This window comes from Chelmon rostratus, chromosome 18 (assembly GCF_017976325.1).
Source record: "Chelmon rostratus isolate fCheRos1 chromosome 18, fCheRos1.pri, whole genome shotgun sequence".
NCBI classification, from domain to species: domain Eukaryota; kingdom Metazoa; phylum Chordata; class Actinopteri; order Chaetodontiformes; family Chaetodontidae; genus Chelmon; species Chelmon rostratus.
The window spans coordinates 7,236,126-7,248,464 of record NC_055675.1 but is presented as its reverse complement, the minus strand read 5'-3'; the positions used below and the strand labels follow the sequence as shown (position 1 = coordinate 7,248,464).

Sequence of the window (12,339 nt, the reverse complement as noted above, 5' to 3'; positions counted from 1 at the left end):
TGTGAAAAGAAAAGCCAGCTTTTTTTGTTTGTTTGATATGCTTATGTAGTTGCAAACTTGACCTTTTGTAAGCAGTTGAGAAAATCTGGATAAAGTGCCATGCAACCATGGCACAGGTCATGTTTACACTGAAGAAATATAATTACTTGACATGTAAATGCTACCGAGCACACAAGCTGCTCTCTGCTGGTCCCTAGTGGATATTAAAGGAACTCATAAAAGTTCCAGGTTTCTGGCTCCGACACAGTAAAGTGGTTAAAGAAAAGTCACTTTTATTTGCTTCTGGACAGTCCTTTCTTTCACTGGTTAAATACAACATCACAAGTAGCCACACTGAAGCCCTGGGGTGTTGGCCAGGGCAGCATTATACAACAACTTAGTCACAATTTGAACAGTTTGGTTCATTGATCCAGGGGGGATTAAGACTGTTTCCTACAAAGTGGTGAATGACGCTGAGGAGCACACTACAAAAAATGCCCAGAAATTAAGCTCAGAAATTTAACAAATGTGTATTAAATTGACTTCAGCTGCCAGCTGGATGAGAATTTCACTTGTTCTGTGTTTTGTTCGGGTATTTTCTGCCTGCTTGTTTCATTGAATGGCACAATTTTTCTCACCCAGCTAACATTTTTCATTTAACGTGACATGAAATCCCTTGTTGCATTTAGCATTGTTTGTAGTGTTTGCAGCCTGCGGTGGAGGCATTCACATCTAGATCCAATCAGATAGTAAGGAAGCAGAGACTAGAAGTGTTAGAAAAACAAACAAACAAACAATAAACAACTGCCTCGTCTGATCCAGTAACTGCTACATGGATGGATTTGTAGCTTTGCAGGGTTTGGAGCTGATGAAAAGAACACTGCTGATTGGCATCATGCTCTGGTCTAAAAAATGACCTGCCCCATGTTTATAGAAATCCGCCTATGGGAAAACAAACCCATTTGTAGCTTAAAAAATAAAATAAAAATGAAGAAATAATATGTGTATTTACACAGATATCCACACATACAGAGTATACACCCATACATTAACAGACTTGTACACAAGGACCAGCACATAGCCGGACAGTGCATGTGCCCACCAGAAAAACAGTTCACTGTCCTGGTGGCAAAATCTCTGTTGTCCTCACATCACTACAATCTACGGTCTCCAAAGTCACAGATGTAGGGCTTCATTAACAACGTGTCAAATTAAATTTCAACCATTACAATGTGCTTATGACTGCATACAAGCCTTCCCCAGTTGCAGTGCAGAGGTACTGCAAACCGAAACAGCCTACTGTACTGGGTATTATGGCAGTAGAGATGGATCTTACGTTGTTTCTCCCAGTCGCGATAGTATGACAGCGACCCTACAAGGCTGTGGTCTAAACGTTCAGTGTTGCATAACAGTTCATGTACAAAACGTCTTGGGAAGTGGCAAAAATGATCCACAAAGAAAGATCCGAGTAGATTTTTCCTCCTGTGTATCGAATGGGTCCTATGTACCTTTTCATCACAAAGTGTTGTCACACTTTCAATCTGCTGTATACGAGATGATGAATATTAAAAAAACAAACAAAAAAAAAAAAAACACAGCTTGCCATTAACAAGGCAAGTACTGTTAAAGGCTTTCCCAACATACTTGATATTCTGGCTCGTTTCAACCATTTTCCTTCAGAACCGTTGAGACCCCGACACTGGGCCGATGGTTTAGCCGACTGGATCCACTTGTTCCACCCCAAACCGCGGCATGACATAAAAAGGGCTCTGGATTGCTAGTCTGGTTGAGAACTACAGTTTAAAAACATCGGTGGAGAAGACTCGTGGAATGCTCCATCCTTTGTCTTGGCTCCACATTGATCATTTAGGATTCAATCAGCTTGAACTGTGAAACTCTTTAAGTGCAGCTGGGACTTCTCTGTCCTATGTCAACAGATACTGGAGTCCTTGCAGATAGACAAGGCACTCCAAAAGGTCAGATTACACATAAAAGAACGACTTTCTTCCAAGCTACAGCCACACTGACAAACTGTCGATGTCGTAGCATGAAGAGAGCGAGAGGTGACACAGATGTGAAGCCTTGTCAAATCTGAACTGATGAGTCCAGTCTGCAGCCACTACTGAATATCCATTCACCATGGAAACGTTTGAATCACACAGAGGAACAGTGTTTACCAGACCAAAAAAAGAAACTCAACAAAACACAACTTATCTGACAGACAATATAAAAGGTGTGTTAATATGTGTGCGAGCAGGAGACTGATGCCAGGCGGTGTTGCGGTGTTTGTGGCGTCCTGTGCGACGGCTTGTTCCCTCAGAGTGAGTCCGCTCCGCTCGCGGTTTTTGAACGCACTCTTCATTCAAGCGCTGCGCGACTAAACCACAAACCGTTGCCGTGGCGACAGACAAACAAAGTAATACCAAACAAGTGTATATAAAAACGGAGTAAAAAATAAAAACCGAACGAATCAGCGTGAAGACACGACACCTCAGAGGGTAGGGAAGAGCCGGGAGGCCAGTGCTCAGACAGAGGTCGAAGTGGAAGGTTAGTAGAGGTCACCCTGGTCAGTTCTCGCCCTGGTTAGTCAGAATCCAACTCTGTTTACTCGTGACAACCGTCAGCGCACAGCAGAGTGTGGAGTTAATTAGAGGGAAATGTATACAATGTTTTACAGGAGTAATCGTTTTTTTAAAGTTTCATTTCAGCTTGGAAATAAAATGCCCCGAACCCCTTCACACATATCACTGGGATTTCAGGCTGAAAATCATCCGATGATAACGAAGGTGACGGAACCTTTAAACTGGACACAGCTGTGGATGCATGAGCCACATCTGGGCACAATTGAGAGATTTGGTCACGTTTGAAACAACACTACTTGAGGCATTCCTGTTAATATAATAAAACTGAAAACATGTTTCCCCAAGGCATATCGTACATTCATAATACTGTGTGAGTGTGACTGCTCGTGTGTGTGTGTGTGGCTGTGTTTGTATTTGAAATACCTGCCACGAGATATAAATTATCTGCACGAAAGCAGAGTAATGTAGGGTAAATGTGTGTGTGTGTGTGTGTGTGTTTTTGCATGGCTCCTGTCCTCATGACTGAAGCACATTTCCGTAGGAAACAATTGCACCTCATTGGCTCAACCAAGTTAGCCAATCACCAATGTCGGAAGCCAGAGCCCCTGGGCCCGCCCCATTGCAGAGACCAGAGTTTGGTTGGTTGATTAGGAACGTGTGCGTGTGTGTGTCTTGTGTGTGTCTGAGGACAGTGGGGGGGGAAAAAGGGCCGCAGTCTATTCCACTTGCAGTATCCTCATGGATGGAGGGGAGGGGATGCGGTTTCCGTGGTGATGAGAGTGAAGTGTCGATAAGCCGAGGAGGGAAGGAGCCTAAACCTCTGCTTCTTTCAAGCCGATTCGTTCCTCCTCCTGTCAGTCACTGTTGGGCTTTTTCAGGGAGAAGGCAAGGATGTTGAAGTGGCCGCTGAGCTGTTGTACCTAGCAAAAAAAAATTGACCATTTATTTATATAAGGCCATTATTTTATACCTCAATTCTGTCTTAACTCTAACCCTAACCAGGCAACCAGCGGAGGCTCCAGTACATGACCACTAAGAGCAAATAAGCCAAACCCACACACACTTCTGAACTAAATTAAATAAACAAGATATAACATGTTGAGCTTTGGAGATGCTGGTAGGTGATTTTTGTTAGCTTCTGACAGGGCGAGGCCAGCTGTCTCCCCCTCACGTACAGTCTTTATGCTAAGCTAAGCTAACTGGCTACTAGCTTTTTTCAACAGAAGTAGTCTGTGTGTGTGTGTGTGTGTGTGTGTGTGTGTGTGTGTGTGTGTGTGTGTGTGTGTTCTTACCACTGATACGCCGTAGTGTATGTGTGCTAGTATGACAGCAGCTGTCCACACATATAGCAGTAGGGTCTCGTTGGTGAACGCGGTCATCGCTAACAGCACCACCAGCGTCATAGGCAGCAACAGCCAGCTCAGCGCCTGGCAGCGCGTGTTGCTCATCTGACACACAATCAGCTTACACTGCGAGGTAAATGCAGACAACCACACATGAATAGGTGCACATTAACACCTGAGTACACACAGTTATGTGCTGCGCGGGTCGCCGGCTCACCGTGACATTGGCGAAGGCTGTCCCCACCATGAGGTAGAAGATCCTGGGCTGCAGCTCGACAATGTTGGATGGAGAGTAGACCACCCAAGTTGTGGACAAGACAAAGAGGAGGACGGGAGACAGGAAGGGCAGGAAGGCTTCGTACAGGCTGCTGTGCTTCAGAGTGTTACTGCGGTGAGCTCTGCAAAACCACAGAGAGTGAAGAGTTCAGAGCACCGTGTGAAATAATAATACTAAAATATCCTAAAGCACCAGTGAAAAGCTGACTTACTTCAGGACATTGTAGAGGCTCATGGGTAAGGTCACACTGAAGGAACAGACTGGGAATCAAAAGACAGTAATTATTGCAGCTGCTTCAGCCAGTGAATGAATGCACACAATGTGACCACCACAGCTCACCGATGATCATGAAGGTGAAAAGGTCTCTGTAGAGGAAGTGCCAGATGATTGGCTGGTACCATGTTTCCACGCCGACCACAGCGGTGACCAAGTAAACGAGGGAGATGGTCTGGAAGGAGATGAGACGCAAAATCATCAGGATAAAAAGAGATGGGATGGCAGTATGTTTGACAGCATGTTTCTCTGCTCTTCACCTAACTAGCTTCCATGTGTAGTGCCGTAGTAAGCAAGCATTATTTCCAAGGCCACGTTGTCCTGTGGGATTGCAGCTTATGCTAAAAAAGCCCTGTTCGTTGCTAGCACATCCACTGTTTAGTATTTACTCACCATCTGGGAGCCAGTTCTCTCTACACTACCTTTACCAGCGTGTGCGCTAACGCCAGCAGCTCTTTCAGCCGCAGAGTTAAACAACTCATGAAGCTAACATTAGCTAGCTAGCTACAGCTGATAAAAGCTGCAACAGGTGTATTTTTCAGGTGATAAATATCTACAATTATATAGTTAGGAAGGAGAAGCCTGGTTTTATGTACCAGTGTTTCAATTCAAAGATCCTTTTAAGGATTAGGAATTTTGATGTTGAATCTGACACTTTTCATTGTAAACTGTGTTATGCAAAGCTACCTGTGCATTTCAACTCATGCCACACCTTAGGCCATGTGTGTGAGTCCTTACCACTTGGCTTATGTCGTATCCCCACGGCAAAAACAAGATCCCAGTGTTGTATTTCTCCCAGTGAGACAGAATGAATGAGAACAGCACCACCCACAGGATGTAATACAGTGTGGCAACGCCTACGCCACTTTCCCCACGGCCAAATATGGAGTAGACGGTGGCCACGAAGAAGATGCAGGCCCAACTGTCGAGGCCGTGGTCAAACAGCTCCCCTAGTGGTGTGGAGGAGTTGGTGCGACGAGCCTGTTTACCGTCAACACCATCTACACACAGAAAAAAAAAAGGACACGGATCATTCCATACAGTTCATGTTTATGTGAATATTTATAGAGAAGCACATAAACATACAAAGTGCAAGCAAGTTTTTTTTTTTAACATCTCGCATTTCCACTTCGCTGCCCACACTCACATAACTGTACAAAGTCTTTGAAAACAGCCACATTCCTGCCTCCCACCACTGAATTCACTGTCACACCAACTGAACTGCACTTCTTTCATTTCATCCACACATGGAAGTATTCTGCAAACGCATCCTCGTAAGAAACGCCATATGGAGAGTTGCTTTATTTCACGGGTTCACAAAATGGTCAGCAAGACTTTGAACAGTCGTTCGTCTGGTTCACAGAGTACAAGTCTACGCACGAACAAACACACAAACAGAGAAGGAATTTGACAATAAAAGAAATCTGTATTTATTAGACTGTAGTAAGAGTCACTGCCCAGGAGAAAATTTGATGGCATCTGTATGACTAAGTGCCCTCAGCTCTCTAAGTGAATGAACTATGAAAAAGTAGAAAACATCAGAATCAGTTTTCCCCCTCTGGCACTTTGATTATAATCCCTCTGAGCTTTGGAGGTTTATAGGTTCATATTTGTGATGCAATGCTATAAACTGCAACTGCCTGCTGATGAGAGGCATCATTCAGGTGCTCTGGGTGTGAAAAAGTTGGGAAGACATGTCCAAGTATTCATCACGCTTAATGTAGCACCTTGCTGTGTAAATACTGCTCTGTTGCTGTGACTAGTCCCTCTTGGAGGGTTTGGGTTGATCCTAATTCCTGGAGTACAATCACCTACATTATACATCCATTTAAAAGTGCATTAAATGAGTGTTTGGCCACTGACACAACATCACCTATTTCAGTTGTTATGATGAATGTGTCGGCAAACAATTGACAATTAACATCAGCAGACATGGAGCCATATATCAGTTCATTTGGAGTTGTGTTTCTGGCCACCTGATGAACTTAGGTGCTGTGTTCACTCTTCTTCAGCTGTGTTTTGCTCCACCAACTCCAGAGAGATCTATCTGCAACTCCCTTCACATTACACACATTCATCACGTCCACTGTCGATATGAAAAGAATATTTACTCGTGCAGTTTTTTCAACTAAAATTGTGTGTGTACTCATGTTGACAGGCAGCTAAAGGTGCGTCGGGAGTATTTGAATGCTGTGATCATACTCCACATTAACACCTTGAAATATCTGGTTGATGGCACATAAACAGTTACTGAAGTTCTTACAATGTCATTTTAGTTTCTTCGCAACAAAATCTCCTCACAATCCAGTTTATTCTAATGATAATCCTGCTGATGGCATTGCTAATGTGGCATCCTGTTGATATTGGTATCTGTATTCACCTGAAGCAAGATATTCAGGATTATATATCTGCAATCACATTTCAACACACAGTACCTTGATTATCTAAAGGAAATTAAGATGAAACTAAGAGGAACAGTGTTTACCAGACCTCTGGTGCAGTATATCTTAGCAGAATGCGCATGATTTTGACTAGGACACCCTCTCCTCATAGCGGTTTTGGATGAAGTCCCAGAGTCACCGTACAGAATACATTCCATTAGGAAGAATTTCCCCTGAGCCTCACAAAAAGCCAGAGAAAAAAACAACACAGAGGGGCTGCAGGGGTTAGGACTCACCGAGTGTATAGGCCAAGAAGTTGAAGATCCCTGCAGCAACCCAGACCCAGCTAGGCACGTGTTCGTGTCCTGCAGCTGAGAAACAGATAGTGTAAATATGCAGCATACCACACAGACAGTCATAGATTAGCAGAATGAACTTTCACTTCTCTTACTGTCCTCAAATTTCCTGAGGGGTTGGTTTAAGCCTATCTAATGTAAAATAAAGGGCCATTCACAAACAACTCTATGGAGTAAGAACTGCTAAGTAGCATATATTTAGGTGAACCATTAACACGTGTGCATCATTTGAGTTAGCTCTTCTTGTGAGGACACTTGGACTGGTCATTGAATAGACTCTAGAGGTGAGAGTATGAGTAATGTCTACCTGTGTGTGTGTGTTTTAATTGTGTACCAACATTATTGTTCAAAAGTTTAGAATCGCCCGCCACAAAAGCTTTGATTCGATTCTCAGGTGGCTGAGAGGGCTGCTCCAGATTTATGAATGCTCTTTCATGCTTTTAGGTCGGAGACCATCCTCTTTACACAGAGATGTTATTTTGTATGAAGGGTTTGTATAAAATGTTTTGTACATGAAGAACAAAACGCTGCACAACAGGTGAACCTGACTGACAAGTGAAAGGGCAGAAAGAGACAACGAAACCTCTGAGCTACAGCTAAATAAGAATATCAATCACCAGTCACTGGTAAAAGACGCTTCACATCAAAATGTGTGCAGATTCAAACAGGAACAGGTTCCTGTTTCAGTGTCAAGTGCACAATAATCCAAAACAAGCTGGAATTAACAGGCGTGTTGCTTTAGCAAAGCTTCTCTCAAATCTTCCAAATAAAACAGGTTCGTCCAGGGTTAACGCTACAGGAAGTGGATGACAGAGAACCAGCTGAGCATCTGATCAATCTAACCACTGAGCAGACTGTAGAGGGGACAAAGACAAACAGGGGCCCAAAATATTCAGAGCCCAGCTGCAGCGGTTTGTGGATCAGTAATGATCTCAGGTCACTTTCTCTGGACAGGAAAACAAATTCACAATCGAAGAATAAAACGGTCACAACAGAATTCTTCCTGCCACGCAACACCCTGGCAACATGGACTAAATTAATAATCATTTAATTGTTCTTCTAAAACTATTTAAATGTAAATAATAGCAAAAATATTATTTACTATGTATAATTTACATAGAAAAACTCACAAATAATAAATTTGGTGTCTAAATGATACTCTTTTTGTCTGTTAAAACAGCCACTATTGGAAAAAACATCAATAACACAGGTGATGCCAAACTTGAACAGCAGTGTGTGTGTGCACAAGATGAGACTGAACAGACATCTTATCTGTTATCCTTAAAGGGCAGTGTGTCAGTCTTTGTTTATGCTCTAGGGATACTGCTGTGTATGTTAACAGTAGTTCCAGGATGTGTTGCAGGACGTAATAGGTTAGTGATTACCCTGAGCCACCTATAGGCCATGTTTCAGTGGGTGATGGACTTTGCCTTTCATAAACCAACTCGCCAGTATACACGCCTCCGGTTTTCTCTCCACTCTTTAAACAGACGGGGTGGATTCACCCACTTTAAAGAATGATGCAAAATAAACTGAACAACACTCTCGCACACACTCAAACACAACCAGGGCAAAAAGAAGTGGTGCGGAGGACTTACCAGAGGCATTGAAGTCAAAGTCGTAGAAGGCCAACATAAGGAAATTCAACACAAGGAACATAAAGCCTGTAAATGTAATGAGGTTTGGAGCCAACCATGTCGGTAAAAACTGTAGAGAAAGAGACAGACAGATATAAAAAGATAAAGAGTAACACTTAACATGTCCCCTGGCTCTTAAAAAGAGTCTTCCCCTCATAATATTGACACTGACTTAAACGACGTGACAGTAATTATTGTTGTCATACTTTATGAACAGTTACATAACTGGGACAGGGATGAATATTGTAAAATGAACATCAGGTTGCAGTCAAGTGGAGATTAGTATAAAAATAAAGGCTTGGTGTAGATAAGTAGATAAATGTGTCAGTGCTTCAACAACCTGCTCACTTTACCAGGTACATGAGTGCAATCAAAACAACACAGTATCTCCAAAGACCAGAAAAACACTATGACAACACAGACACACAGACACATGCACGCACGCACGCATGCATGCACACACACGCACAGAGCTGAATAGGTCTCTCTCACCTTCACCACAAAGTTCCAGAAAGGGTGCATGACGTACACAGACAGGGGGTTCGAGTCCACTGCGCTGTACTGCAAAGAGACACAACTTTATCAGACGGTGTGATTATCAAACACAAACAGCAGCATGTTTAAATTGGATTCAATTCATCTGACTGCATGTGAAGTGAGGTTTGCCATGTGGCCTCACGTGTAACTTGTTTACTGGCTAATGTTGGTTGGTGGCCTGTCATCACGCAGCTCAAAACAAACCTGATTCCAGTCTCTGTTACTCTATCCTGGCATGACGAACATGTGTGCGTGCTACAGGGTAATGTACCCTCCCTGGAATACATATAATTTAAGATGCGTGTAAGGCTGCTTTCTCTGTGCTCTGTTACACTTTCCAGTTAAGACCAAATGCCGCCCATCTGATGTCAGTCTTCTGTGAGGGCTGCTTTCTGTGATTGACTTTAATGTCTACATTTTGGTCTCATTCTCACTCTTGGTTCCCTTGGAAGAGGACGGGGATCTTCATTTTCAGATGACATCAAGAGGTTTAATTATTGATTTTTAAATGCACTGTTCTCACAAGACTCTCTGGAGCTCAAATTAACTACTACAAATGTGTATTAATGCAACAACAGCCTACACAGCACTCCCTCAGGCAGTATGTACTCGAGCTTGCACTGGGCCTGCACAATTAATCACTATAAAAATTGTGCTGTCATATTAACACTATATAGATATATATAACGCTCAAACACTGGTGGATAAACTCATGAGTAATGTCAAAACAGTGAGTTCCTCAAATCAACAAGGGCAACTAATGTGCCCAATCATCACCACGTATGCAAAAGCAGACACTTCAACCGTAATTCACACTCTAATCTTGCACAAACGCGACTGCACGAATGAAGGCGCATACATGCAGCCACACAGAGACACAGCGAGGGAGGAGGCGGCAGCCTCTGTTGCAGAAAGATGGACAACGCCACCGGTGGAACAACCTTTCTCTCTCACATGTTTTCCACATGCATGCTTGTGTCTGTGCACTGATTGAGAAAATAAACACAGTGTCAAAGAGAGCCACGGTCCTCTCATTCACTCACACATGCCATCCCCCGCTCTCCTCCATCCTGGAGCCACGGGAGCTAACACATGGAGCGAGCCACTTAAAAGCAATTATTGGAAAAGGGTCTCTCGTGAAAAACAGCTCAGGGGAGCAGTTCCACACAGTAATCAAAGGAGGAGACAGAGCCTCTGTGACCTGCGCTGGTGTCATTTAAGGATAAAGAAGATAACCAGGAAAAACTAAAGACTTTGCAAAACACACAGGTTTAAATGAATGAGGACTTTGAATGCATTGCTATTGCTTCTTGTTTGCAAGCTTCATGGATTCACTGCGTGCCGTTCGGATCATGAAATCCCACATGTACAGCGGCCAAGTCAAATTATATCCTCCTTATCAAAACTGTATTGCCCTGTGTTGTTAGTTCTTTGAATAACTGCCACTCCTGTTTTCTACTGTCCTCAATGGCCAGTGACAAGACAACTGACTGCTTGTATCTGTGTTGGCACACTGATATTAATCTTTATGAGAATCATCTGAACACTAAAAGGTCTGTGTGGCAAGCAGAAAGGGTGTTACTGTTATAAACCGTCTAACAGCACAATTCTATAGTCACTGGACCACAGTGCTGTATTGTTCAAGTTGAGTGTTTTCCCCTCACTTATCCATTACAGCAGCTACTTGGATTTCTTTCTCTTATGTGGTTGCATCTAAAAAGTGGCCTTCCTTGTAAACAGGGGATGTATGTCTGAAATGTGTAAAAACACAGTAAAGTAAAGCTTCATTTCATTGCTAAGCACTGTGGCACAGAAAGAGTAGCTAGCTAACTATTAGCACGTTTGCGCCAGTGTCAAGAGCAGCATGGTAAACAACGCGACTTCCGGCCTTTACTTTCAAAATAAAATAGTATTCGCCAACATTTTGTTCACACATTCGCTCCACTAATATTTAAGTATCTTTGCAATACGTGAATATTATGTGTTTTGTTTAATTCACCAGGCTTGCAACAGCATATAACGCTTAAAAGTCATCCTTGTAATTGGAGATAAGTTGTTTTTAGGGTTTTTTCTTTTAGATGTTTATATGTGCTTTTATACCCATTCAGTCTTCTCTATGTAAAGCACTCAGTTGGTTTACGTGATTTCTTTCTTGTAAAGCACTTTGAGCTGCAATTCCTGTATAAAAGGTGCTAAACAAATTAAGTTAATTATTATTATTATAGCGTTCAAGCGCCACTGATAAAAAGTGTAATCAATAGGTAGTGAGGACAGCTCCATAAATAACAAATGTATGGTCATAACAGCATATAGGATGCCATCATAATTGACCTGAGCAGATCATACTGTAGTTTTTACTATCGAATCACAACACGCTTTTATTTTTGGGGGGCATTTGACCATCACCGTGTGATTGTGGCGAGCTAACTCTGGTTACCTTCACGCACTTTTCTTGCCTGGGAAGCACCCTGCAGATCGTGACAGCTAGCTGTTAAACACCCACACACACACACACACACACACACACTGTCGGATCAATGGCTAGCTGCTAAGAGGCTACTGCTATGTATTAACCATACCTTATATTTGTCGAAGCCTGCAAGCTGCTCCTGAGTGACATATTCATAAAGAGCCATGGTGAGATGGAGATGAATGGATATCTCTTCTCGGAAATGCAAATCCCCAACGTTAGCTGCCGAGTCGAAGTACCATCTAGCTTGTCCGGCCACTGTCTTTCACGCCGGGTGAGGTGATGTCGAAACATTCGGGCCACTCCTACGGGGGGCAAACATCCTGCTAGCTGCAGCTCTGTACCGCCACCTCTGGCCTGGATGACAGCGATGAAAGAATGAGAAAAAACATCATGAAATTTTTTCGGGTGGTCCAAAATGACACGATTTTAATTAGTTTGAATGTTACTCAAGAAAACAAAAACGGAAAATGATTGTTGAGGTGTCGTATCTAGATTTTTTGT

At 42.9% G+C, this 12,339-nt stretch overlaps 1 protein-coding gene across 2 annotated transcripts; it reads right to left on the bottom strand.

Moving 5' to 3' along the window:
* Positions 1 to 265: 265 nt before the first annotated feature.
* On the bottom strand, positions 266 to 12,096 carry selenoi (selenoprotein I). 2 transcript variants are annotated; one of them, XM_041958339.1, is made up of 10 exons: positions 11,945 to 12,096; positions 9,321 to 9,389; positions 8,790 to 8,898; positions 7,132 to 7,206; positions 5,193 to 5,455; positions 4,521 to 4,629; positions 4,393 to 4,441; positions 4,122 to 4,302; positions 3,854 to 4,030; positions 266 to 3,481 (listed from the first exon to the last, which is right to left on the bottom strand). In XM_041958339.1, exons 1-10 carry the CDS (start codon positions 11,999 to 12,001, stop codon positions 3,374 to 3,376), a joined length of 1,197 nt encoding a protein of 398 aa, XP_041814273.1. In that variant the 5' UTR covers positions 12,002 to 12,096; the 3' UTR covers positions 266 to 3,373. The 2 variants fall into 2 exon arrangements, with proteins under 2 accessions (XP_041814273.1, XP_041814275.1); XM_041958341.1 differs by having other exon boundaries at positions 3,416 to 3,481.
* Between the last annotated feature and the right edge of the window lie 243 nt (positions 12,097 to 12,339).